Source organism: Chionomys nivalis, chromosome 1, assembly GCF_950005125.1.
Source record: "Chionomys nivalis chromosome 1, mChiNiv1.1, whole genome shotgun sequence".
NCBI classification, from domain to species: domain Eukaryota; kingdom Metazoa; phylum Chordata; class Mammalia; order Rodentia; family Cricetidae; genus Chionomys; species Chionomys nivalis.
Window position 1 is genome coordinate 127,943,455 of NC_080086.1, and position 27,587 is coordinate 127,971,041.

The 27,587-nt window shown below is 44.3% G+C and overlaps 2 protein-coding genes across 5 annotated transcripts in view; one reads left to right on the forward strand and one right to left on the reverse strand.

Annotated features, from left to right (window-relative positions):
• Nucleotides 1-2,922, forward strand: part of Fez2 (fasciculation and elongation protein zeta 2) — a 37,820-nt gene extending 34,898 nt beyond the window's left edge. For both annotated transcript variants that reach the window (XM_057783024.1, XM_057783026.1), the window contains one exon: nucleotides 2,070-2,922. In XM_057783024.1, coding sequence (XP_057639007.1) covers nucleotides 2,070-2,086 — 17 coding nt within the window. In that variant the 3' untranslated portion in view covers nucleotides 2,087-2,922. The remainder of the gene's footprint in view (nucleotides 1-2,069) is intronic.
• Nucleotides 2,923-4,602: 1,680 nt separating this feature from the next.
• The window catches only part of Crim1 (cysteine rich transmembrane BMP regulator 1), a 178,656-nt gene continuing 155,671 nt past the window's right edge, over nucleotides 4,603-27,587 (reverse strand). For all 3 annotated transcript variants that reach the window (XM_057775644.1, XM_057775638.1, XM_057775630.1), the window contains 4 exons: nucleotides 12,634-12,828; nucleotides 11,138-11,260; nucleotides 8,396-8,586; nucleotides 4,603-7,094 (listed from right to left, as the gene is read on the reverse strand). In XM_057775644.1, coding sequence (XP_057631627.1) covers nucleotides 6,918-7,094; nucleotides 8,396-8,586; nucleotides 11,138-11,260; nucleotides 12,634-12,828 — 686 coding nt within the window. In that variant the 3' untranslated portion in view covers nucleotides 4,603-6,917. The remainder of the gene's footprint in view (nucleotides 7,095-8,395; nucleotides 8,587-11,137; nucleotides 11,261-12,633; nucleotides 12,829-27,587) is intronic.

The window sequence follows — 27,587 nt, forward strand, 5'->3', positions numbered from 1 at the left end:
GGCCAGCCTGGTCTACATAGAGAGTTCCAGGCAGCCAGGGGGTATATAGTGAGACCCTGCCTCAAAAAAAAATGAATAATGTGTAAAATAATTCAAAGACATGTTCACTCTTTCTGAGGTATGGAGACGTTGGTCCTGGGAGACTTGGGTGTCTCTGTTACCTTGAGGATGATAGAAACGGAAGGACAGATCTGCCAGGGTGGATGGTAGAGGAACAACTGTGGGCAGTGCCAGGGGAGCAAAGAACAGGCCAGAGTCTCATGTACAGAAGGGAAGAGAATTGAGATTCCTCACCGGTGATCCGTGGGCTGTAAATATTAGAGCACATGATCTGGATTGTACAGGCAGCGGGTATTGTGGAGGGATAAGGAGCCAGAAGATACGGGACTCATTTGCTGAGAAAAGAGCAGAATGTTACCAGTCCCTCCTCAGCTGTAGGACCAGAGCGCTCACTCAGCTGTGGGACCGTGAGTGCTGTGCAGCGGGTTCACTGGGCCAGGTTTGACAGCGGCACAAAATCCACATCTTGTAGTCGACTGAACGTGGAAAGCCAGCCCCTTTCACTGCTGCACACTTGGACTTCCTCTCCCCCACCAGTTAGAAGGAGATACAAGTGTTGTGACCTCCGAGACATTTACTATCTCCGATGGGCTTTAATTCAGCAGTATTCTCATAAAAATGAAAGGGGCTTGCAGTGAATGATGCAGACTTGTGATGCAGACTGTAAAGACCTGACACGTAACGCAGCAGCCGGCCACTTGCCAGCGAGTTAAACAGGTGGAAAGGGCGGAGTCAACAGCCTTTTTTTCTGATGGATGGCCTTTTCTCGCTATTAAACTAATTATTATTATTATTCTCTACCTGACACCCTTGTTTACTTTTGTGTTGTGCTAGCATTGGTATGAAGGCTGGATAGCCCTGAGGTTTGTCCTAGAAGTGAAACAGGAATGAGACGAACATAAAGAACATGGCTCAGACTTCAAAACCAGTGTGTCTAGAGGGCACGGCCAGGGTGACCAAAGAGTGCTGGCTTCTGAAGGATGGGACGGCCTGGGGAACAGGGCTGTGGAAAGGGAGTTTTGCTTTTACTTTGAAAACCTAGGACCATTACTGTAAATCTTGTCCTCCCACTTGGGGAGTCGGTGTCCCCTATTCCTGCCTGCCCCTCCACTCAGGCCACTGGCTGTCTTTGAACCGTGTCTGCTTGTGCTGTGCCTGCTTCTCGTGAGCTCCTGTCTGCATGGGTTGCGCTTGTCTTTGTTTCCTGCTCTTAAGACTGGGTTGAAAAGCAGCCAGCACTCAGACTCCAGCAGTGATGCTGTAGTCTAGAGCATGAAAGAGGGACCAGAATGTAGAAGTGTTCAGGGATTGGGGGAGCTGCCATTATGGGCTTGTGGGTAATAAAATGCTCTTTTCCGCCCAGCCTGTCAACTGTTGCTCTTCCTGGGGACTAGTACTAGGACCCTCCGTGGGAGGGGCTGCTGCTCACCATGGAGAATGGTGCTCCTTCTCCTGGCTTAGCTGGCCTTCCTACAGTCCTAACAGATGCCTCTGGCTTGGCTGTGTAAATATACCACCTTAATGCCAAGGTGAGAAGGGAAAGAAGGTGAAGTGACCCCATTTGGCCTATGATGGAATGGGTGCTGCTGGCCAAACGCAACTTCTCACACTGATACCACCCGGCAGCCACTGTTGACATCAGTCACAGTACCCAAGACCTAGGCCACCGTATGGCTGCCACTGTTCCTGCCTAGAGCTGACTCACACCCTTCTTTGACTTCTCCAGGGGCCTGCACTGTTACAGGACTTGGGGCTGGAGTGATGGTACCCTAAGAGACATGGCCTTTAGGTGTCTCATTTCTGGAAAATTCTAGTTTATGTCTTAGAGAACTTCTGATTGTTGGTGGTAGCCCTTTGAAGTCTTAAAAATGCTAAAACAGATTGCATTAGTGTTTACTCTTCATTACACTGTGGCGCTTTACATACACATATAGAATGTATGTAAGATTTCATGCATTTAGTCCAGGTGTGTGGAGAAGATACATTTCTGTTTCTTTTCTTTGTTGCAGTTCTGTGTCCTACATAGAGCAGCGTTACGTGGGAGCGCGTCCCCTTCTGTGGACTCCGGCTTGATTTCCTCCAGTGTCACTCTGGAAGGGTGGCAATTATGAGTCCCTGCTGCTTTTGGAGACCCAGCACACTTGAACTTGGATTTGCAATTCAGTGTTACTAGATCGCGATTTCACAATCCGTCATATTATAGCACCGAGAGAGCGAGCTATGACACTCTTGAATTCTGGAGATAGGTTTTTGGAAAACATATGGTTCCTAAGTGAGCAGAGTGGAGGAGAGAGCTAGGAACTGGGCACGCCATTATCCTTTTCCTTAATTCAGTGTGGCTGTTAGCGCTTGACTTCCTCCGTCTGAACTGCACTGAAGAAGAACTGCATTAAAGCACTGGGAGAGCCAACCACGGTTGTTCTCCAGTCATGGTGAGATCAGTGTTGAGTGTTTAGAGCATCTTCTATTACCTGCCAGTATTGCCCAGAGACAGACTGACCGTGGACTGGTGTGATGCAGAATCTGTCACCTGCGCTGCTTTGGTCTAATGGCGGACACTGTTGGAAACTAAGTTTGTAACTTCTGCCTATTGCACCATTGTTGACGTGTGAGATATTAGGATGCCATTTGGAATCATTATGACCTTGGGTGTTCTGTGTCCGTGAAGAAGTGTATTTTGAAAGGGGTCCATGCCCTCTAAGGTGCTTAAAGAGCTACTATGGTACTGCCTGTTCTCATGGCTGTGTTCAGTTTTATTTACACCTGTGTGCTTTTCTAGAAAAAAACTGCTCACGGCCACAACACTAATCATGAACACTTTTGCCAGTTTCAATCAAGTCAATGATATTTAATAAAATAACACATACTTAAGAGTCTTGAGTTTTTGTTTTCTGTTCTCACAGTGCTGATGCTTGAACTTCATGTAGACTTCACCACTAAAGCATGTGCGGGGGAGGTTCTGATTGGCTACAAGGCCAAGTGGGGAAGGACCTTTCTAGGTCATATACACCACTGTGCAGTGACAGCCATCCTCCTATTGTGCTGGGCAGCTCCCTCGCCAAAAGAAAGCAAGTGTACTTAAGAGTCTTTTCCACCTTAGAGTCTCATATACAAGGGTCATCTAGACTCTCCACTCTTGTCAGTGAAATGCTGTTGGCTGCTGTAGCAGACCCAGTTTGAAGTCTGAGGGCGCTTGGCATTTACTAAGAGACTGGACTTCAGCATCTTGCTTGACAGTGAAGATGCAGGACTACTGACCTACTGACCACATTCAGTTGAATTACTGACCACACAGTATTAGTAATTTTTTTTTTTTTTTTTTTTTTTTTTTGGTTTTTCGAGACAGGGTTTCTCTGTGGTTTTGGAGCCTGTCCTGGAACTAGCTCTTGTAGACCAGGCTGGTCTCGAACTCACAGAGATCCTCCTGCCTCTGCCTCCCGAGTGCTGGGATTAAAGGCGTGCGCCACCACAGCCCAGCCCAGTATTAGTAATTTAAGAAACTGATTAGAACAGAATCTGTAAGGTACCTGAGACTAAAGAGAGAGTTCTAGTGATCAGTTTTCTTTCTTTCTTTCTTTTTTTTTTTTTTTGATTTTTGAGACAGGGTTTCTCCGTAGCTTTTGGTTCCTGTCCTGGAACTAGCTCCTCTAGACCAGGCTGGCCTCGAACTCACAGAGATCCGCCTGCCTCTGCCTCCCGAGTGCTGGGATTAAAGGCGTGCGCCACCACCGCCCGGCTCTAGTGATCAGTTTTAAAGCCCTTGACCTGCTTATGGCTTATTCTAGATTGTGCTTAAAGTTTCACCTGCAATCCTATACCAAGACAGTTTTCTTTAAATAGGTTCCCCAGTTTTGTCTTACGAACACGTTATTCTTCAGTAGTACACTGCCTAGGATACGCCACCAAACAAAAACTAAGCCTGCGATGACCTAGTTATCCAAATCTTAGTATCAAAATGTCTTCAAATCTGAAAGTTTGTGAGCACCAACATAATACTCTAAGTGTCACGTGCAGAATTCCACAGCTGGCCTCACTGGGCTGGTTACACAAAGTGTTACTTCAGTTGTTCAGAGACTGTCTAGAAGGCATATATGTGAAACACAAACACTTTCATGTTTAGGCCCCGTCCCCAAGTATTCCACTATATAGGGAGATATCGTAAAACCTAAGGCAGTCTGCTGTTTGCAATACTTCGGAGTAGGGATATTCAGTTTGCTCTAATGATGAGAACCTTTCTCACTTGTGATTGACAGCAGCAGGCAGGCCAGCTTCTTGTCTTTGCAAGTGCAGCACTCCTATGTAGTCCAGTCTAAGCTTTCTGCAGGAGTCCATGGGGAAGGGCCACCTGCTGAGGGATGGATACCCATGCTCCTTAACTGCTGTGGACCAGGCCGCCCTGGGAGACCACTGTGTTTTCACCCCGGATCAGAAGTCTTCCTGAAGTGCTTGGTTTTGACTTAGTGTTTATTTGCTGCCAAGATCCGGGCTGTAAACCATCCCTCACAGCTGTGCTTTATGAAAACAAAAGCAATACTACAGAAGTCTGGTGCACTCCAAGTGCTATATGCCCGGTTTATTCTTCAAGAAATTATATTTGTTTTTCTTTTACAAGAGCACAACAGGAACCAAAGTAAGAGTAATAGATACAGCACTCAGGATAAATCATATCTTTAAAATAAAAAAATTTACACCTTGTCCTATATCCTGTTAGTATTTTCATATATGGCCATGATTGAAAAAACAAAAAGCAAGCATTTACAATTTTTTTGATAAAGTTTTTTTCTTATGCCAGGAATGGATAAATTGTCAACAAAATTTTATACTAATCAGGCTGATGTAAATCTATTTCAGTAACATCATATCATTAACAAATTCATTTTGGAAATAGATAAAAATATTGCCCCTTGATAATAAATCTTTTTCCTTTGATGCAAACAGCTAGAACACCTTTTACTTTTTGATATTCTAAGACAAAAAAATGGTTAATCTTCAGATTAATAAATTAGGTCATTATAATAATAAATTAATTTTTTTAAGTTCAGCAACCTCTGTCCAAGTATTTACAACAATACTTGAAAGTTCCTTTACAAAACAGAACACATTTTCTTTTCACATTAAGCATCCTGGGTATCTGTGTCTTTCACAACAAGCATTTTTGAAAAGGCAAATCAACGCACAAGTGGGCCATTAGTGTAAAAGTGCTAGGAGCTGTTTGAAAGATGACACTACAGAGTACAGTCAGTTATAACTGAGGCAAACGACAACAAACTTCCAGCTTATTGTGGACAATATTCCAGTAGTTGTTCAAACAGTTGTTTGAAAAAAAAATCCAGGAGCTGATTAGTGATGCAGATAAAAAATTGCCATCAATGTCTCTGGCCAGTGAGCGAATTGAAGACCAAGTGAAAGCAAATCCAAACGAGGAAGAAGATTTTAATAAAAGGGACATCCTTTCCATAGGAGGTGGGATGCTGGCTGCTCAAAGTGCACACACGCACACATGCACACACCCATGCACCCATGCACGCACACGTGTGCGTGCATGCGTGCTCACAACCTCTCTTTCCAATTAAACTGCAGATAAATGAGATTGTGTTATTCAAAAACCCCTATGTGATCAGAAGCACTGCTCTGGGATGCCTGTTTATCTGCCTTTGTTCTGGTTAAAATCTCATAAAAATACATTCAACAGGAAAACATAAATTGTATGTGTATAAATATATATGTATATATATTATATACACATGCACACAAATACTCTTGTTTTTGAAGCATAAGATAGTTACATAAATATTCCTATAATTGCTAAAGTTTAAAGAGGCATCATCATTTTTTTGAGCTTCAACAAAGGTGCTTGAATAATATACAATTAAAATGAAGTAGCTTCTATTTTGTAGAATCAGTATATAATAAAGAAAAAAAAATCCTAGTTTTTTTTTTTTTAAAGTTTCTTCTTAAGCTAGAGCTTCAACAAAACTATGAACAACCGACGATACAACAGAAAGAAACAACAATGAAGTGTAGCCCCTGGAAATGCCTGGTGTCCTTCACCCTCGCCCGCCTTCCTGTCACATAGGGTAAGAGAGGCTCCAGTGCTCACATCAAGAGGTGACCTTGTCCTTACCCACCTGCTGTCTCTACTAGGAACTGGCTGATTGGCACGGAAGGAAACAGAAGCAGCAAAAAGAGTTAACTGTATAGATTCTTAATAACCCGCTTTCGAGAAATGGTGCTATCCATTTCTCTGGCTTCCTCACTGCCTACTGCAGTTGTGACTGTATAGAAGAGAAACTTGTGGCTTTACACCTGGGATGGCTATCAAGAGTTCTGGTGCGCTTGTCTGGTGGTACGGCAGCTGGGTCGCAAGGCCTTTTGTGTTTCTGCTCATTCAGGCCCAACCTTTGCAGCGACCAACACAGTCTTCAGAGCAACAGGAAAAAAAAAATTTCCTCTGGGCCATGAATTGCTTTTATTTTCCTGGCTTTTTTTCCCCCGAGCCAAGCTGACCGATTTTTCTTCCCAACACTACCCTCCCAACCCATTTCCCCTACCAAACTCTCTGCCCCACCCCCAAATGTCTCTACAGCTATCTTACAAGCAAATATACTTTAGCAAGTTTTAAAACTTTGGTTCTATGAAAACATATGGTCAGTGATCTTGAGGCCAAGTGGGAATGCTTGTTCTGCACAATGCTGTAGACAGAGCCCATCCCAGTTAAGTCCTTAGTGCCGGACACCAAGTCACAATCTGATACAATCCACTAAGCAAGTGCACAAATTCTAGTTTACTTTAAAGAGCAGATTTTTTTGTTGTTGTTTTCTCTTTCAAAACCTCATCCATGCTGCTGCCGCCTGCGTTCATACTGTTTGGTAGAAATTGTCTGCCTGTAGATGGTTCTGTTTTTGCATGCTGTAGAAGCCACTGAATCGCGCATCGGGTTCGGCAATTCTTAGCATCGTCTGGGAACCGTCCGCCTGGACTCGTGTGCCTTTCTTGCAGTCCACAGATACCAGCTGATTATTCAGGGAAGATGGCTGTTCAGTGAGAGAGGAGAAAGAGAAAACCCACAGACTTAGCTTACTTCTATATGCCAAATGGACAGACACTCAGGACCTAACTCAGGTGAGACAGGAGTTTCACCATATGAGGACGGCCAGAGTGTGTGCGGGGCATGATGTCTTATTATTATAGCTGTACGTAAAGGGACATCATAGCTGTTTTCAAATCCTTGACTGCAGGCCTGCGTTTAAGAGGGCTGGAAACTGGTAGAAGTTACCAGGCAGGCAGATTTCAAAGCAAAAGAGGTTCTATTCGCTGTGATTTTACACCTTACCAGAGGTTTCCTGAATACTGGATAGTGCACCTCCTCCTTTCCTTGTTCAGTACCGTGTCATGTATCTGGCATAAAGGCTGTACCCATGTATCTCTCTCTGTCTCTGTCTCATAAAGGCTGTCTGTACCCATGCATCTCTCTCTCTCTCTGTCTCTCTCTCATAAAGGCTGTACCCATGCATCTCTCTCTGTCTCTGTCTCTCTCTCATAAAGGCTGTACCCATGCATCTCTCTCTGTCTGTATCTCTCTGTCTGTCTGTCTGTCTCTCTTTCACACACACACACACACACAACAGGCAGGAACTTTGTATGGAGGGGAAGTTGGATGAAATACTCAGGTTGTTTAATTGAGTGCAAAAGGAAGGGTTAGAGTTGGAAGCAGTGGCTATTTCCTTAATATACGTTTTTCTTCCTTTAAAAACAGGCATGATTAAGAGGTCCTTATATTAGAACAAAAGCATTCTCTTTGTCCCTTGGTGAGAAGTCTGCCTCTGGACCTTGTGTTATCTCAGTGTCTTTCTTCACCCTGTCTTGCCTGCCTGACTTCTTTACTCCCTCAGTATCTTCCAAGCTCCTCTCTTGTCCTCTCCGTCCTTTCCCTTCTTTAGTGATTTCTTTTCTCTCTCCATTAAAAGACAAAAAAAAAAAAAAAAAAAAAAAATTGACCGAGGTGGTCAAGTTTTGGCTTCAAATATAAATGAGAATTCAGGACTCACTTCAGCAGGTATCAGTTTGTTTAAACATGTTTAAAAAAGCATGTCCAAGGTGTTGGGTCCTTTGGAAGTCAGGACTCATTCGCCAGTGGATGGCGGGTAATTTACTCAGTGTTCAATCTTGCCCTGGACAAGTATTACATACTTGCTTGCTATGGCTTGATAAATACTGGACATTAAGACTAGCAAACTAAAAATGTCATTGCCTAACAGAAAACGTATAAAGAAAACTGAGGGGAAAAGGAGTGTAAGCAATGGTGGATTTGGCACTCGAGAGACTCAAAGGGTACCTTAGTTGGTGTTCGGTACCAGCACAAAAGCGGTACCCACTGTTTCTTCTGGTTGATGAGCAGGAATACTATTATGATGGAGAGACATATTATTATGGGAACCACAACTGAGACAACGGAGTCCAGCGATGAGTCTTCACTTGGACGCAGCCTGTTATTATCTCTGTAGTCTACCTGGAGGTGACCCATATCTAGGAGAGAAGAGACAAGCACTTAGTGCTTCGCCGGAATTTTAGAGGATTATTTTAATTGCACTGCAAATACAGATCAGCAGCTTGGTTTTATTGCTTCCCGGTACTTTGGGCTACAGGCATGATTAAAGTCTAATGTTGAGCCAAAGCGCTCTTAGGCGGGAAAGTACTTAGAGGATAAATAAGATTAAGAAAAAACTTGCAACAACAATAACAATAACTTTAAAAAAGAGGGTAAGAATGTTACTGACTGGGCAAGAAGATATTTCCTTTCGCTAATTGGGGGAATATAAAACTCTGAGTAGATTTTTCCAAGTGATTAAAACTAGACTAACTTAAGAACATTTGTCACTAATATTAAAATATTTTGCCTACAATGAATAAGATTTTGGATGGGCTAAGGTTTTAGTAGCGAAACATCTTCGTTCCCTACTTATTGACAAATGGAGAGACCAGAACCAAGTGCATTCCACAGGTAGATACCAGGTTTCATTAGCTCAAACATGAGACAATGGAGTTGGTTTTCTAATTTGCTGAGGTCTAAGCAAAAATGCTTATTTTTAATAAGCTTGTTGAAAAAAATATCTTATTTCTTGCCCTGGTGAATTATACTAGAAGCACAGGGGGAACGACAGTTCTTCAGAAAGAGTATCTTTCTGTTGTTCGAAAATATCGTTCTGTGGGGGTGGGATGGCTCAGCTGGTGGAGTGCTGACAAGCTTGATGACCTGAGTTCAATCCCCGGAATCCACACAAGTGTGGAAGGAGAGAACCGACCTCAAAGTTCTCCTTTTTGATATATCCACATGCATATATCATTCACAAACACAAAATAAATTTAAAAAAATCCAAAAACAAAGGTGCTAAGCGGGATATGTAACTCCGCAGTAGCGCCTCTCTACGAGGCTCAAGGTTCAGGGTTTGACTTCCAGCGCCACACAAACTAAAACAAAACCATAAGCAAATGGAACTGGTTTCTGAAACTTTCATGTCATTTTAGTCCAAGTCAACCATTCTAGTCAGGTTGTCTGCACCGATCAAGGGCAGCGAGAGAAAGACACAGGATGTAACATCCAAAGGAATTGCTGTTAGGTTGGTTCTGGGGACTCAGCTTTCAAAAGGCAGCTCTGTGGTGTTAAGGCTATGGCTACTGAGCGGCCAGTACAGTGGGGAATACTCTATAGGAAGATGATAAGAAAATAAATAAATAAATAAGTAAATGGATAAATAAATAGAATAGCATGAAGGAAAATGCTTACGACAAAACAGTCATTTTATTGATGGATTAGGTTAAATAAAAAAAAAAAAAGCAGGTCTGTCTTCCCATATTCCAAATGATACCAGGTGTGGTCTCAGGCCTATGCATCCTATGTGAGGATTCAAAACGATTAAGGAAAATCCTGCTTAAGAACTGAGGGCTCTTTACAAACTTTAGTCTTTCTGTTCTGGTAGGATGCTGAAAAGCACACCAAGGAAGTTAACTTTGAATTCCCTGAACTCAAAGAAAACACCAGAAGTAAAAATCACCAACAGGCCTCACACCTCTCAGGTCGAAACAAGACGAATTACCAAGAAGAAGCATGCTTGTCTTGCTCCGGGACTTTGAACAGCCGCTATGTATGCACAGGTCCCCAGCAGACTATATCTGACGAGGATGCTCTCGTGACTGGAGGTCCTCACTTCCAACAAGGGCACATATGCTGACTGAGTGACTGAACATACAATGCTAAATGTACATCCAGTTTGAGCAATCTCACAAGGAGCCAGAACCCTGGGTACAGGGGTTTGGCTCTCTGGTCATCTGCCTTGTTCCAAAGATAATGTTTATAATGTCTGAAGTAACAGATCATTAATCTCTCATGCAATAAATGCCGCTTCTTCCAAAAGAAATAGAAAAACTGCAAAACGATTCTGAAAAGCATGCTTGAAGTCAACAGGAGGCAGTATTGAACCAGCGCTTAGCATAAATTTTAACTCATCTCCTTTTTAAGAGAAGTGGTAATGGGAATTCAGCCGTGCTTTGCCTCTGAGCTAATGAGAAACAAACTCCTCTCTTTATTATACACGACTAAAAAGTAGAAGGAATAAAATAAATCTGTAGAAATGAACTCGGCAACAAACTTTAAACCTCTATGGTGTGAAAACCTGAAAAAGGGATACTGCCTGATAAGGACAGGTCCCAAAGGGGCTATGTTCATTCATGCCCACTTCGCGTCAGGCTCTTCTGATCAGGAACAGATTCTTTTCCCTCTTCACCAAGCATCAGAGCACCGAGGACCAGGAAGGAGGTAGAGCACGGAGGACCAGGAGGGAGGAGGAGCACAAAGGGGACCAGGAAGGAGGCATTTATCCAATGATCTGTAGACATGTTTGACTAATGCTGACCTGTTGAATACATTTCAGCCATGGTCTTCCCCAGAGGGAGTGAACTTTCACCAGCCATTTGGAAAGAAAGTGTTGTTGTTGTTGTTTCTTCCCTTAAACCAGGAATAAACAAAGCAGACTACAAAGAAGACAGGACAGATCTCAAGTAACCTGACTTCAGTGTTTACCTCTAGGGAGATGAATGATGTCATTTTCACTTGGGGTGGGCCACATGGGAGCCTCCAGGTCAATCTCGCCACGATGGTTTTTCTTCTCGATGGGTACATTGGTCGGCTCTGGCACATACATTTCTAAAAGAACGAAGCGTTTTACGTGAAAAATGATGGATTTCTGGCTGCCTATTGCTGGTGTTAATGCCCTCGATCCAGACAGAGCCTTCGAGTCAATGCCCTATGTCCCAGGAGGTGAATGACTCGCTTTCCCAGTTTGTACAGCTGATGCTGGCAGCTAGGTTTGTGGGGGGTAGAAGCATGTCTCAGCCTTCTTCCTCCACCATCCTTTTCTCCTGGCAAATGCTGGCTTTGTAGTTGTGTCTAGTTGTGTGTGTCACAGCTACACTGGGCTCTCCATCTCTCCATGCTTCGGTTCTCTGTGTGTATACCACCATTTACCAAGCATGGTGAGAGCCGAGAAGGACTTGTGCATTTACCACTGTAATTCTTTTTAAAGGTTTTTCAGAAATGCTCAGATAGGTTTATCTGCTGAATCCCAACACAAGGCTACCGAAGTTCAGTTATGCACTGTCTAGTGGCGCCATTTTAAAGTTCTGCAGTGTAGCTGTACCTCAAAGCTGACATGGATCCCAGGTTACTGTCCTCAACAGAGAGATTCATTAACAAGAATGCTGCGAGGAGATGGGAGCATCAAGGTGATGATGGAACGGTTCCTGTCTCACTCAGGGCCTCGCTTGGATGTGAGGGAGCCTACGTGTGGTCCGGACTGCCTGGGGAGTCTCTGGTGTGCCGGGGATCAGACTGGGAACACTGCCCAGAGGCTGTCCCGGTGAAGGCTAAGGCTCTGCAGTTCTGGGATTAGGGCAGGGGATAAAGGAGCTGTTTTGGCAGGAGTCTGGCCCAGGGATAGAAAAGAAGACTCAGGGAGAATCTGGGCAGTTGTGGGGGCTCAGGTTTGAAACTGAGAGGTTGACTAAGCAGCTGCTGAGGAGAAGGGCGAGAGGAGGTATCCGTGTGTGTGTGTGTGTGTGTGTGTGCGTGCGTGCGTGCTCCAAAGTCATGTTACACACGGGAAGAGAAGGGTTCAGCCAAGGGGTGGTGGGGTACAGGATAGAACTGCTTAACTGAAAAAAAGAATGATCCAGATCTATCCTCTTTAACTGCAAGTCTTCCACTTTTATGCTGGTAGACATTCATGTCCTGCTCCCTTCTGTGTTCCATCTTAAGCTTTTGCTCTAGGCTGGTCCAACGGCCACACTGAAACTACGCTAGTCTGACAGGGCAGGGGCCGTTAATGGGGTGGCTATACCTGTGTGGCTGTCCCCCACTTTAAGGGTAGAGTATGCAAATCAGAAGAGGTACAGCCTTCACCTACATGGTGAGAGTTTTGCAAATTACCCTGAGGACTTTGTGTAAGAGCATTGCAACTGGGTTGACCCACTGCCTGGGCCATATTTGGCTTGCGAACAGAAGGACGATGGCTTAGATACCTGGACACATCGGGCAGCAACTTCCTTCCACCTTGATGGGCTCGGCACAGGGCAGAGGGGGGCAGCTGACAGTGGAGCAGAGGGTCTGGCCTTGCAGGCAGTAGCAGTGTGTGCAGCTGTCAATGTCCCATCGTTCCTCATCGGCATAGGTCTTCCCACTGAAGTGACACACCACTTTCTTTGGAATTGTGTCTTCTAGTGAAAAAGAAGAGAACACGGCGGCATGACTGAGTGACCACATAGCATCTTCTTCTAGTGGGAAACTAAAGGGAACAGCCTCACACGATCACATGATGGTCGACAATCCCCAGGATTTGGTGACCCATTTTTTTTCTCTAGTTCCAACAGTGTTGTCCGTCATTCTCTTGACCCGCAACTGATCAGGGACCACAAGGTCTAGCGGAGAATACTAACTGCAACAGCTTCCCAGGAGTGCTGCTCGCTGGGCACGTGTCTTAAGGCTGTTATCCAGAATGTGATGCAGAGAGGGACAAGGGGTCCAGCTGGGCACGATTACAGAGCCGGACTTTACCAATCCCCGTGCCCCACGCTGACAGATGTCAAGGGATGAGAATGATGGCGCCGTATAAAGACAGCAGCCTAGAGAACTGCTCCCTTCCCCTTTCACAGAAAGCTCATGGTTTCTCACCAGCAAGGACATCGATCTCCGCCTCCAACACAAACTGACTTCTCCTAACCCATTCTCCTCTCAACACCAGCAAACTGTGGTTCTCCAGAACAAAATACGTTTAAAAATGATTGTGTTTAGAAATCTGTCTCATGTCCTGCCACTCCTGTTTCCTCCTTAGGGCATCCTTTTCCTCGCAGGTTCTCTTCTTAATCTATTCATGCTGATCTCATGTAACAGCTTGTTTGTTTTCTCTCTGGAGCTCAAGACTGGTGGCCCCGAGTAAGCCAGATCAGCAGTTCAGGAGCAAGGCAGAGATGTACTGATCCACGAAGAAGCCCTGTCACCAGGCCAATCACTGGCTGGGTGACACCTTAAATGTGAGGCATTTTAATGCTTGGATTCTAAAAATTACACTATGCACCTCTGGGCACCTGGAATGGCAAACACCCTTAGGAAAGCTGGGATGCTCAGAGCTTGGGGTTCCTCCTGGGAGGCTCTGAGAGACTCTCGGGGGTTATGATGTTCACTGGGCAGACACAAAGGCAGAGCACAGAACATCCAAGCAAAGGAATAAAACCTGTAACGCGCACTAAAAGGCGTAACCCCCGTATCTCAACATTCTTTCTGCTGTTTCATTACGATCGCCCAAAGCCCAACAAGGGATGTTTTAGAAGTAATGAGAAATCCATTTTTTCAGTATCTGCTAAAATGTCATTTGGCTACTAGTCCATGTTCCATACTAAGTGATTTGGTGAATCATCTATGAAGTTAACAACTCATTTGAAGGCTTTCAAACCAAATGTGATACAAGTGTTTGCTAATACGGAATCCTTAAAGGAGGCAACTTCAATTACAATATCTAAAACGTACACAGGAAATAGGCTGGGTAGAGCTACACTGATGTGGGAGTCTTCTGTTTTGTGTTGATTTCATTGGTTAAATAAAGAAACTGCCTTGGCCCTTTAATAGGACAGAAAATTAGGTAGGCGGAGTAGACTGAACAGAATTCTGGGAGAAAGAAAGCCGAGTCAGTCAGTCGCCATGATTCTCCCACTCCAGACAGACGCAGGTTAAGATCTTTCCTGGTAAGCCAGCTCGTGGTGCTACACAGAATATTAGAAATGGGTTAGATCAATATGTAAGAGCTAGCCAATAAATGGACCAAGCAGTGTTTAAGAGAATACAGTTTCCGTGTAATTATTTCGGGGCATAAGCTAGCCAATGCGGGAGCCGGGGCGGCTGGAAAGCAGCCCACCGTTCCTCTTACTACACTACATCGTACGCTTAACTCAGGAAGTCTCCTGACCCATCATCACTGCATGATGATAGCTTTGGCCATTGATCCAGAGTCCATTATGCGGTGACCTTGTACTTGGAAGGAACTGATCCTTTACACAGCAACACTCCTGCTTATGTTTTACATAAACTGTGAAATAGCTCCGACGGTGGAGCAGCCACCAGAGTGCTGAGCGAGGAACCGGGAAAGGGACGGCTCAACCCCTTCCCCATCTTGACGGTCACCCTCACTGCAGCTTAGGTTGGTGGCACCCCTGCCAGTGCTGTTATGGAGGAAGAGAATGGGGTGCCATGAGAGACGGCTGAAGGTTTTGTGCAAGGGGGTTCAAGTGAAGGCCAAGCACTGGGCTCTATGTTCTTAGGATCTCAGCACGGAAACTCATTATGTCTTAAGATATTTAATAATTCATGGCTACTAACGCTGACAAGGCAATATTAGCTTCCAAAATGAGGCTGAGCTGTTAACGATGGCAATTATGTGTTCAGCCTTGTGAGGGCATCCACACATGTAACTAACGCTCATCACAGTGCTAATGTAAGCAGGACCCTGACTCAGAAGCCTGCCTGCTTGGTGGAGGCAGCCTTGTGTGTGGGTCTCCCTCACCAAGTCCAGCATAGTTACCACCACGGATACAAAGGAAGTACAGGTGGACAGTGTAGAGGACCAAATGACATGAACACAGTGGGACCCATTATGCTAGCAACCCACGGAGAGGAGAGCCAGGTTCAGTTTCCTAGAGACAGAATGAGAGTTCCTGACCCCCTCAGTGATGTGCAGTCTCTACAGAATTATTTCCCCACGAGTGGGCTGACTATGACCGGACCTGGATGCCTGGCCTTTTCACCAGTTTATCACCGAGGACCTCAGAGGCGTGTCACTTTCATTTTTGGTTCATCTGCAAATGACTTAATTCAGATTTGAGAGCAGTTGTGAAAAACGGGGCGTGAAGATGTTCTGAGCACGGCGGTTGCCAGATGGCAGCAAGACACTTCTTACGTTGGCTTGAGTGTGCACCAGGCTCTTCAGGAACTCTCTGAGGTCATGCAATACACTCAGAGCCCCCAAAAGGCTAAACTGGTGTCTGACTTGAGGTGGGTCAGTTAGTGTACTGTCTAGTGTGCAGAGACCCCAAGTGCATCACCAGTCCCGGATTCACAGTGACCCCCGTGCCAAAGACATCATTTTTGCTCTTGCTGGCAAAGTCCTTTTGAACCGAAATATCAAAACATTACATTGATGGAGGAAAGTCATTAGTTAAATAATAAAGAAACTGCCTAGGCCCATTTGATAGGCAACCCTTAGGTGGGTGGAGTAAACAGACAGAAGGCTGGAAGAAAGAAGCCGAGTCAGGAGTCGCCATGATTCTCCCACTCCAGACAGACGCAGGTTAAGATCTTCCCTGGTAAGCCAGCTCGTGGTACTACACAGAATATTAGAAATGAGTTAGATCAATATGTAAGAACTTTCCAATAAGAGGTTGGAACTAATGGGCCAGGCAGTGATTAAAAGAATACAGTTTCCGTGTAATTATTTTGGGGCATAAGCTAGCCAATGTGGGCGGCTGGGTGCCGGAGACGCAGCCCCGCCGCTCATATTACAACAGTGTGGCACCCAACCTGCTAATGAACTCCACGTAAAACCTGAGAGGGCTTAAAAAGGACACAGAGAGAATTTAAGACAGATTTTTGCTGTTTGTGGGTTGCGTGTGGCAAAGAAATTTTCCTGACTCAGCAGCAGGAAAAAACTGGCTATTTTAAAATGCCGGCTTTCTGGGCTGTGCCGCCATTGCAATCTCTGTCTGGCTCCTGTGGGAGACAGAGCTTTTGAATGGAGCATTTGGAGTAAAGTGCTATGATTTGTTTGATGGCAACTAGACTCACTGTGTGCCTAAAAGGAAGTCATTTTGTGCTGCGGCTCAGAGGCACAAGCAGCTCCACCACGCTACTGGTGCAATGTGCAAGGATCAGAGGCATGAGCGGCTCCGCCATGTTGGACTGGGCGGGGCAAGCAGGCAGTACCTGTTTTTGACCTAGGAATGTCACAGCTTAGATTCTTAAGCGCTTAGCGATTTAAAAGCACAAAACAAAGTGCTCCTGGATACTAAAAAAATTACAGATTCACAATAGAACTGATTCAGACACTGTTGGATGAATGTACGTAGGCTTGAGAGAGAAAAAATATATAAAGAATAAAGTTAATGTCTTAAAAAAAAGGATAAAGTCTTTAAAGAGACAGAGTACAGATGGTTATAGATTAAAAGAAATAAAGAAAAATAAGCCATGTAAAAATGGAAAATTCACAGAGAGTCTGGATTATGTACATTGTGTTTTCTTTAAAATTTTTGACTGTAAAGGAGCTAACTGCAGAGAGACATTTCATTATATGGGCTGCCAAGCTAAACCAGAATGGATATAAGGGTATTATGATTTCAGAATATGGGTCTAAGGATATGATACTTTGGAGAGGGTCTTCTTTTGTTTTCACAGAGGACGAGACCCTGTTAATTGCTTCTATCCCAATATGGTATGATAGACCACGCCCTCCTGAAAGGTTACTGTGAACACCCTCAAAAAATTACTTCACGCACCTGCCAACCGAGATGACCCTGGCACACAGGTTACACCATGAAAGACCTAATTAACGACGCCCCCATTCAGCAGGAAGCAGTTTGGAGAGAAAAACTGCGCCCATGTTCCCAAATATGGTTTATAAATGTTCTTTTACATTTAAAGGGGGATATGATATAGATATGAATAATTTGCATTGGTATGGATTTTAAGGTCAATTTTGTTATATGTATATGTATTTCTGATCTTGATTAAGGTATTGTGATTGTGTAGTTCATTAAAAAATGTAATGTATAATTAGAAAATATAGGTTGTTAATGGATAATCATCAATAATAGTAAAGCTTATAGTCATGTTAGTTAGATTTTCTAGATATATAGAGATATATTTCAGTTAGATAGACATTCTTCATATCTTTCAAAGACTGCAGAATATGGCATTTAATGTTTTAATAACTTAGGGCTTTTCATGACAATGAGACATGTCTGCTCCTGGCAGCACCAATCTACTTCAAGAGGATGATGGGCATCGAAGAGGCTCCTTATGGAGTTTGATAGCCATTTGGGCATGAAACTGCTCATGCCTGGACTGTTGCATAAACTGGACACAAAGAACTCGCAGAAAAAGGACTGCTGAACTTGCCTAAAGGTGAGATGGTCTTTCGGGGTTCCTGACTCATGAAAGAGTCTGCGAGACATTCTGCAGGACACAGCAAAAAGTGACTAAACTGTCTTTGGAATTTCCTGCTTGATGAAAATGTCTGCTGGATACTATGGGCCTGAAGGCTGAAGATGGATGCCCCAACGGTACAGAGGAACTTTGGGTGACTGTCCAGGCAATGAGATGTCTCTGTCATTTCTAGAGTTTGAAGTTTCTTATTTCTTGTTTGCTTAGGTAATATTGTATTCTTCTGGAGTCTTTGGTGGAGTTGAAGAATGGTTAGTTATAGTTATAGTTTTCCTTAGTTATGATAAAAGATAAAATAGATATAAATATTGTAACTGTAATTCTTGCTTGATAACTGTTTTGCTATATGTAATCTTACTATGTTAAAATGAAAGCCTTTTGTTTAAACAGAAAAAGGGGAAATGATGGAGGAAAGTCATTGGTTAAATAATAAAGAAACTGCCTAGGCCCATTTGATAGGCAACCCTTAGGTGGGTGGAGTAAACAGACAGAAGGCTGGGAGAAAGAAGCCGAGTCAGGAGTCGCCATGATTCTCCCACTCCAGACAGACGCAGGTTAAGATCTTCCCTGGTAAGCCAGCTCGTGGTACTACACAGAATATTAGAAATGAGTTAGATCAATATGTAAGAACTTTCCAATAAGAGGTTGGAACTAATGGGCCAGGCAGTGATTAAAAGAATACAGTTTCCGTGTAATTATTTTGGGGCATAAGCTAGCCATGCGGGCGGCCGGGTGCCGGGGACGCAGCCCCGCCGCTCGTATTACATCATTACATAGCAACTAATTTTGTTTCTCTAAGTAGGGTCAAAAACCAGGGTACACTCTGCTAATAAATCTTCATGCTGCCAATAAAGCAAATAGACATGACTCTTGCTTTTGAGAAAACTAACTAGCTTTAGCAGGGCTATTGCCATCTGGCCCAATAAATAGTAAGATAGATTTTGGTTAATGAGTTCCTTGCCCTCTCACAGGATTGGAGGGGGGTAGGGTGGGAGGGTGTGTGTGGAGGGAGTGGGAATTTGGGTTGGTATTTTTTAAAGTAATAAAGTAAAAAAAGAAAAAATGGAAATATTTTTGCTTTACACTAAGTTTCTCTTGAAAGGTTAGCAGCTTTGGCAGAGGTCTGACAGTATAGAGCCGGTGGTAGCCGGATGGACCATGGGTTCAAGAACCCTTCAGAATGGGAAGATGGGGCAAAGTCTATGCACTTTGAAGGTCTTTATAATGAATTAATAAAGCCATTGTCACTTTCTCGTAGGACCTGCTTAGCCTAATGGAGACTACATGTAAAGGCTACTCTAAACACCTCTCCTGTGGAGAAATGCAGACCGACAGTTTCTGTGTGGCTATTGGTGTGGCTGTTGGGTGCATAAGCTATTTGATTCTTGCCACTGCACTGAACACCCAATGGCTCTGCTTACGCTGGCAATGACACCATGTGCTCCTATTTCTCAGTACCTCATATCATTCATAACTTCCACCGCTGGATGACTACTCTGCCCCAGGCACATGTGTGCCAGTTCCATGTGATCCCCACAGCCCAGGGGACAGGTTACTGTTTCAATTCAATAGACAACCGAGGCACACGGAATTGATGTCACTGGACTAAGATGTCAGGACAGGAAGGGTGGGGCAGGAACTAGAGAGGGTTTGGCTCTCCGGCCCCCGCATGCCTTCTATCTACCAAGCACAGTAGCATGACTTGGGGGATGTGGTGGGCGCTTTCTGGGCAGATATCAGTGCCACATACACCAAAGTCATTATTACTCAGTGACTCTGGGCACAGGAGATCTCTTTCAACCAAGCGGCACAGCCTGGCTGAGGAGTGAAGACGGCACGGTGGTGAGGACTTGGGCAATCCTGGAAGTCACCCCCAATATGTCTCCTCCTCACAACTCTTGTCTCCCTTCCTCCCTCTCAGAGGAAAATGACGAGGGAAGAGAGCATCAGGTATGGCACTGATACAGAGGAACATTTGCTTTTTCAAACAAATATATTAGGAATTAAAGATCCCAACAAATAGGATCCTCTTTGAAGCAACCCTTGCAAACTAAAATTGTATTCTGAGGACACTGCCACAGTTTCAGATGGCTTTGGGCTTTCCCACTGGCAATGGTATCTAGGGCCAATATTTGACACATTCAGGAGAGACAGTCACTATTGAATGGTTATACCTTGGTGTGATAAGCTCTGGCATTTTGCTTCCTCATTCTGGGTCCCTGTCTTTCCCATCAGATCCAATCTGGAATGGCTTTGTTCAGTTAAGGAATTTTTTTTCTGCCACTGTCAACATGGTGGGCCAGGAGCTGGGGTCTGTTTGCCACAGTGGCTCTATGACAGGGTAAATCACAGAACATGCGCCCCCCCCCCATCTCTGTCTCTGTCTCTCTCACACACACTTCTCTGTATGCAATTCAAGCAACAGTATCTTGTACTGCCTAGGACCACACTGAAAAATTTGCAGAACCTTTTGGGAGCAGAGATGTAGAACTCAGTGTGGTTCCCCTCTGTCTGTCCTGGATTCTGGCTATATAAACGGGAGAACTGTCAAGGTCTTACATGGCCACTCTTTCTAGGCTGAATTCAACTGTTTAAACTTGACAGTCTCACGTCTTTTCAATATGAGAACAAAAGCTTTCAGCAAGCTGTGAAGGTTGTATGGACCTGGTTTTTACGACTTGAGCTGTTTAAGTTACAAAGTTCACTAAGGGCAGTGGTGGCCACCAGTGCCTTCTTCCTCTTTCCAGGTTCAACCTCCAGTATTGTGGACTCACATGGGCCCACAGGCCTGGCCGACTCTGACCTACTGCTGGATACATGAGCCTCTGCTAAGGAAGCTTCTGACGGCTTCCCTTTCCTCCACGGAAGGATACAGAACCCCAAACCTACTGTAACCTGCATTACAGCTGGGCTTTCAGTTTCTGCCTCCGAGATAACCTTCTCGGACAGACACTTGCGGTTCTAATTTTGTTTCGCTGGTCATAGTGTGGGAGGCCCTTCCTGGGAGGAAGTTGGGCAGCTTTAGAAATTGCATCAGTTCTTTCAAATCCTTGCCACAATACGGAGTCCGGAAAAGTAATTTACTCTGGGATCCCGGTGGCTAAGAAGCTAAATGCTGCTTCTGCTTTAAGAAGTCCCCTGTTTATATCAATCCAGCACAGTCCTGCTCTCGGGCATCTGTTCCTTCCACAGGTATTGGGATGCAGGCACACTGACAGAATTGTTCTCAACTCTTGGCTTCAGTAATGAGCAGGGTGTATTCCCTCTGGGACATGCCCCCAGAGCCACAGGGGCTTGCTTACATTTGGTGGACATGCCAAAGGACTGGCTCACAGCATTCCACTTCAGTGTGGGTACCAAGTTTGAAGTCTGAGGTGTGTGTATATAGTTTAGCATATGTCTGTATATGCACACATGTGTATGTTGTGTGTGCACATGTGCGTGTAAAGAGGCCAGGGATCAATGACAGGTATCTTCTTCTATCATTCTCAAACCTATACTTTGATTGTTTCTCTTACTGACTGCAGAACTCCATGATTGGCCAGACTGGCTCGCTAACAAGCTTGAGGATCTGCCTGTGTCCCCTTCTCCTTCGTTGCTAGGGTTACAGATGTATGCGGCCATGCTTGGCTTTTTGCATGGGTACTGGGGATTCAAACTGAGGCATTCCTGCTTGTGCAGTGGCAGCCATTTTACCTGTCCAGCTACCTCCTCAGTCTGATTTCTGGTAAGGAATACTTAGTGAGATCACTCAGGCAGGGGTAAGAAGGCCGCTTGCACAGTATGGGTGGCATGCGGTTTGGAAGAGGGAGTAGAACAAGCAGCCCAGGCTTACTAACGAGCAAGCCTCAGTACAGGGCAAGGACCTCACTAAAACATCAGTGTGCACTTTCACAATGCACCGTAGTGCCTTTCTCCAGCCCACAAGGGAGCCGGACAAACCTATGTTCCATTTTACTTTCTGATAAGACACCAAGTCCCTGCCTGTGATGTCATTTTCCTTCATCAACTTCAGTTGGGCAAACGCTAGGTATGAGAGCCATGCTTGGAGAACATAGGAGATATGAACAAGCTCTATTCGAGAAACTAGCACCACTATCTTTTTTGCTTTTACGTAAAGGGAAGTCTTAAACAGAAATTGCAAGAAGCAGGAATCTAAGTAAAGATCCACCAGGTCACTACAAGTTTGCAGATGTATAGGCAGAGACACTGAGTGCCAGCTCAATGGGAAGTGCAGACTCCAAGAGGTCAAGGGGGGACGGAGTTCAAATGGACTTGGGTGCGTGCTGGACCTGAACAATCTCAATGAGGGAAAGAGCTTGGGAAAACATTCAGTTTTAACCCTTTGCATATAAAAAAGGGGGCAAACATTATCATGCAGTGTGGCTGCCACCTCTGTAAAGTAACTTTATTGATGCACAAGCCAGTGGCTATCAAAATCCTTTCTTCAAAATTCAGTTTTATTTTATTTCAGTTCATCTATTTTTTTGGGATATGATGTCTAAGTCTATTAAAAAGATCAAAAGAGGCTTCTAGGTTTCTTCACCACACTGCAGTAAAATGATTGCTTCAAACCCACAGAATTGTCACAAATGTTCCTGAGTGCCATGAACAGAAATCCAACCAGCTGGCATATCATGCCTTGGTTGAGCCCACTGCATGCAAAGAGGGCACAATTTCTCAGCTGTGGAATGTAGTTCTTGTATTAAGCTGTTTACGGTGGGTCGGTTGGGGATACTTCAAGATTCAAGTTCAAACAAGTAGTTCATTTTCAACTTGAAACGAAATCTTATTTTATAGTAAGGGCTACTGTTTCACAGTAAGGTAGGTGTGTGTGTGTGTGTGCCTTGAGATTACACACCAAAATAATTCTGGAAATGAATAAATATATTCTAAATGGCAGGCAGTAACGATCAAGGTGGCTCCAAAAAAGAAGGAAAAGAGATGCAACTTTCTTTAGGATGCTTCAGTTCAGCCTCTTGCTAAGAAAGCCTAACTGGCCAGATGTCCCCGTCTCTGAACCTGCAGGAGATGTTCCCTGTTGTCAGAAATCCTCTCCCAGCAGTGTCTAGTGGTCCTAATCAGGTGGGTCGTCCTGGCAGAGGGCAATACACATCCCTTAACACTGGCAGGTAGAAAACCAGGTTTGGCCTCTTGTAAAGACATAAGCAGGAAAGGGCAAATGCTGGTCCACTCTGAGACTCCAGTGCCAGAGGGATCTTTAACACAAGGTCAAGGGCCCAGACAGATGCTATGTCCCAGAACTGCAAACATGTGAGTTTCTGTTTATGATGCCTGGCTAAATGGAGAAACAAAAACAGAGAGGGAAATACACAGAAGAAGGAGCTTCCTAGGGTGCAGGGCAAGACCTAAGCAAACTGAAATCACAGTTTATTTTTGGTGTGGTAACTTTAGAGCAGTTCCAAGGTTGGTACAGTAGATGACAACTGGAATGTTTTCCTTCTCGCGCCCTCTAAACGATACATAAACGCCCATTCTGTTTCCCTTGCCTTCCCATCATACCACATCTCTTTCCTTCCACTTAAATGCCTTTAATTCTGGTTCTGACAATAAGGGTGACAATCTGGAGCCACTGTGACAGCTGGGGAAGGAATGGAAGGGATGCAGGATGGTAGGAGAGCATGCCCTCCAGAATCACCAACAGCGAAGACCACATGAATAGTTCATGGACTCTTCTCATGACACTAACTTCTGAAACCGAATTTATGGGTCCCCTCTTCTCACTCTGAAAATGTCTAAAGACAGTGAGGTCTGTAGGTTAGACCCTGCCCTCAACACAAGTATTACAGAGAGTGTATTATTTCTACCTGGGCCAGAGAAAAAAACAAAGAAGCCATGGGCCTTTAAAGATGAGAAAAGACAGGAGGAAGACCACCACCAAGCATCATTGTGTCCTCCTCCTTCAGAAGGCCACCACAGAGATATGCGGTGCTGGCCTCTCTCTTGGTGAAGCCAGAAGCTCCACTCCATGTGAGGAGATAAACGGCACTACATGAACATTGCTTAGATTAGCTGCAGTCTGTCCTGAAGCAGCAGTGGTTCACTGAGGCAGGCCACACTCACGTAGTGTTTACCTCTCCACATACAAATACGGCTTCACTTCATGTACATAGGACCTTTGAGACGCACAGGTTGCCTCTATAGGAGATTAGACTGTATCGTATCACCAAGATACAGAGCCAGTATGTTTCAGAGTTAGGATCACAACCCTGGCTCTATGGCAAGTTCCTTACAGTGTTTACAACTTTTTAATTTTAAAGAAATATACTGGAATATTAGATTCTAGTGTCCTGATATTATGACTTAAAACCATGCGACATGAACTCCATGGATTCTGCATTTTAATGATGCTGATGCAAACGGTTATTATACTTGATGCTGACTGATGTACATGCATACAGAGATCTAAGAAGATAATGTTTTGATCACTCAGCCTGAAGCACATTGACGTCCAAGCATGAGGGATGCTGCACAGCCGACAGGTGTGGTTCAGGACACAGACCCTCTCTATCAGGGAGCCATGCTCCTATGCATTCCCTGAAGATGACTACACAATTAACAATTAGAGCACCACAGTGCACTGAGGGGAAAGGGGCTTTGACTCAAGCCAGGACAGCCTCGTGATGGCACCACTTCAAATATTAGGACAGACTAACACACAGCAAGTATGAAGTACGGCTATGCGCCAATCAGACAGAGATATAATAAAAAGAATGACGTGGTAAAAGAAAACTATAATAAATCATCTATCAAAAAATTCATTTGACATATTAAAGACATTCTGAAGTGACTCTAAGTTATAAGCAGAGCATCTTAACTGTGCTCATAAACAAGTTCTAAACCACATGTGCTGATGTTTTACATATATGTAAGCAAACAGCTCTCATCCAAAAATAGCCAATGTTTCTCAGAATCTTCTTAAATCGAAAGATTCATTGACTCGGGGATTTCTAGCTGTAATTCTCAGTATGTGACCTAAAATATCAGCTAAAGTAATATGCAACTAACAAATAAACACATCCTTACAAACTGTAATTTTCAGTTAATAGTCTAAGCAAGACTTCTGGCTCAGCCGGCAGAGTGCTCCTGTTCTCCTAGACCAACCTGCTGGTAGCACATCTGAGTATCTCACTTTCCAAAGCTGACAGGGAACTAATGTACGACCCCATCTATTATAACTGATTATAAAGAATAGCTTTTACAATCAAAGGCATGCTCTTTCCATAAACTGGCCAACTCGGAAAAACCGAATCAAAGACATACAAAGGATCCAAGGGAATACTCATGCCTCCCTTGCCAGAGCTGTGAGCAGGATAAGCATCTTCACAAATACGGTGAGGGAAGGTGGGGTGCTGGTCATGGGTCATTTGTTTGCTCTCTCTCTCTTGGGAAAAGAGAGCCAAGATCTCATGGGCCCAGCATGACGTTCCCCCCCCCCCCCCCCCCCCGCCTGGGAAGGAATGAGAGAGGCACATAGCGTATCGCCAGCAGCAAAGTGAGGACCCTCAACAGCAGCCTGGGTTCTCAGAGTGAAGAGCATGGTAACAGAAAGATCTAGCAGTTCCAACCACCCATATACCATGCCTGCTATCACACATCAGGATTACCAGCATGTTACCTGATCCACACCCATGCTATCTTCTGAGCCATCTTTATAGTCAGAAAGCCTTTGACAATACAGCCAAGGGTTGTGTGTATTTGCATAGGAAGGCAGAATACAAAAAATTAGAAAATCAATTAAGATGCTCCATTAAAATGATTGGGTAATTACTACTTAGTTTCGTTCGAGTAGAAGGATGAATTCCCTAATGATAGGTATTATAAGCAATTAGACAAAGCTGCTCACTTTTCAAAATTAATCACCAATCCTATTAATTATGTCTGTATTACACATCCTACTAAATTAGCACACGTAATAGGAGGTCTTCACACATCAAAAGAGAACCATTATCACCACATATTAGTGAGCAGATAATTTAGCTGAAAGGAACACAAACACTTGTAATTAGAAGCCTACTTTTAGGAGGATCGCCCACTTTTCATTACCTTTGCTGAGAAAATGAAATTTAAGGCAAACATGAGCGAACTTCCTGGTTTTGGGATGAGAAAAAGTGGGTTTCTCGGGAGCTGTGAGGCGACAATGCCCCAAACGAGACCCAGCGCAAGCACTGGTTCTCACTGTTCTATGGGAAAGCAGTCGGGTGCTCAATAGCATGAAACCCTGGCCCCGACCTGCTGTTTTCCCTTCTCGAGATGACTAAGGATCTTCAGGGCAGCCACAGCTATGAAGGATTTTTGGGAAGGCTGGTTTGCCCAGGCTTGGTACCTCTGTAGAAGGGCTGGGCTGATGGGAAGTTGGGACAAACCAAGTGGTAAGAGAAAACACCCAAACATAAAAGAGGCAAGTCAGACAGGAAATCCCTAAGTTACTTCATGAACTCAACTTTCAATGCTTGACTAGCAGAGCCACACGACAGCAGGAGCGATTTAACCAGAGTATTTACAAACCAAGCACGACACGGACAGAGGAGGCTTAATTAGGATGTTAGTGTACAACAGGGATGGAGCGGTAAGATTCGTGAGCACACACAAGCGGCAGGTGCCAGATAGTGAATTTTTCATGTTCCCTTAGGATGGGTCCCAGGCTTATCGAACACACGTGAACATACAGACACATCAGTGGGTAGAAGGGGTGGGGGTTTGTTGTAGAGGGTGCTGGAACACAATATGCACTTATATGAACCATAATTTAATGCAAGTGCTTATACTCTAACTTAAAACCCACATCACAAAGTTTGGCCAAATAGGTCTTTCTTGCCTACATTAAAGAAGAATGCATAGTCTAAATGATTCAGGAATTGAGATAATGAAGGGGAAACACAGAAGACAGAAAATACTAAGGTTTCTTTCCACGATTTTGGGGAATTGCTTTTGTGAGAAAGAGAAGTGATTTACCATCATCACATGAAAACTAATTCACAACTAAAGTAACCGGCTTAAGGGATGAAGCAACAAAACACCACAGGGAGGATCAGCTGAACAAAACCCTCTGAGAATTTCAACACAAGAGAAATTTGTTAGGAGATTTGTTTTCCCCTCTGAAGCGGACATGGAATTCTTAGGCCATCTGGGCTCGATTTCCCAAGGATTAACCATGTATTCCCGGGTGGTTCATTAATTCTTCCTTTTGTCATTGGAGGTCTGCTAAGTGAACGGGACACAACTGTCTTGTTCACAGGGAATCCCTGTGAAGGATGGACAGTATCCTGGTTACATCTCCGATTTAGATTAGCACCAAAGGCAGCGTGCCATTTCTCGTGCGAATTGTAGGCAGCTCTTTGAAAGGCAGCTAATGTGGATGCATGTCTTGATCAATTTTTAGTTCCATTTGGGAACAATGCTTACAGGTATCTCTTCCCACTGGGAAATTACCATCTGTCCCAGTTTCTGTAGACTCCTGATCCGTAGTTTCTATTACATCACAATTGCCCATAGTCCTCACCCAACAGCACTTTAGTTTAAAGGATAAATTATATAGATGGTCACTCAAAGGAGAGAGTCAGTTTTCAAGACATACTGTTTTATATTCTTTGCGAATACACACATACACACACACACACATACACACACACACTGAATACACTCAGTATAACCACTGAGCATATCCAGCTCTGTAAAATTCTCAAGAACAATGTTCTGTGGCCTGATACTCTTTCTTCTTCCCCAGGTATTACTCAAAACACCTGCAATG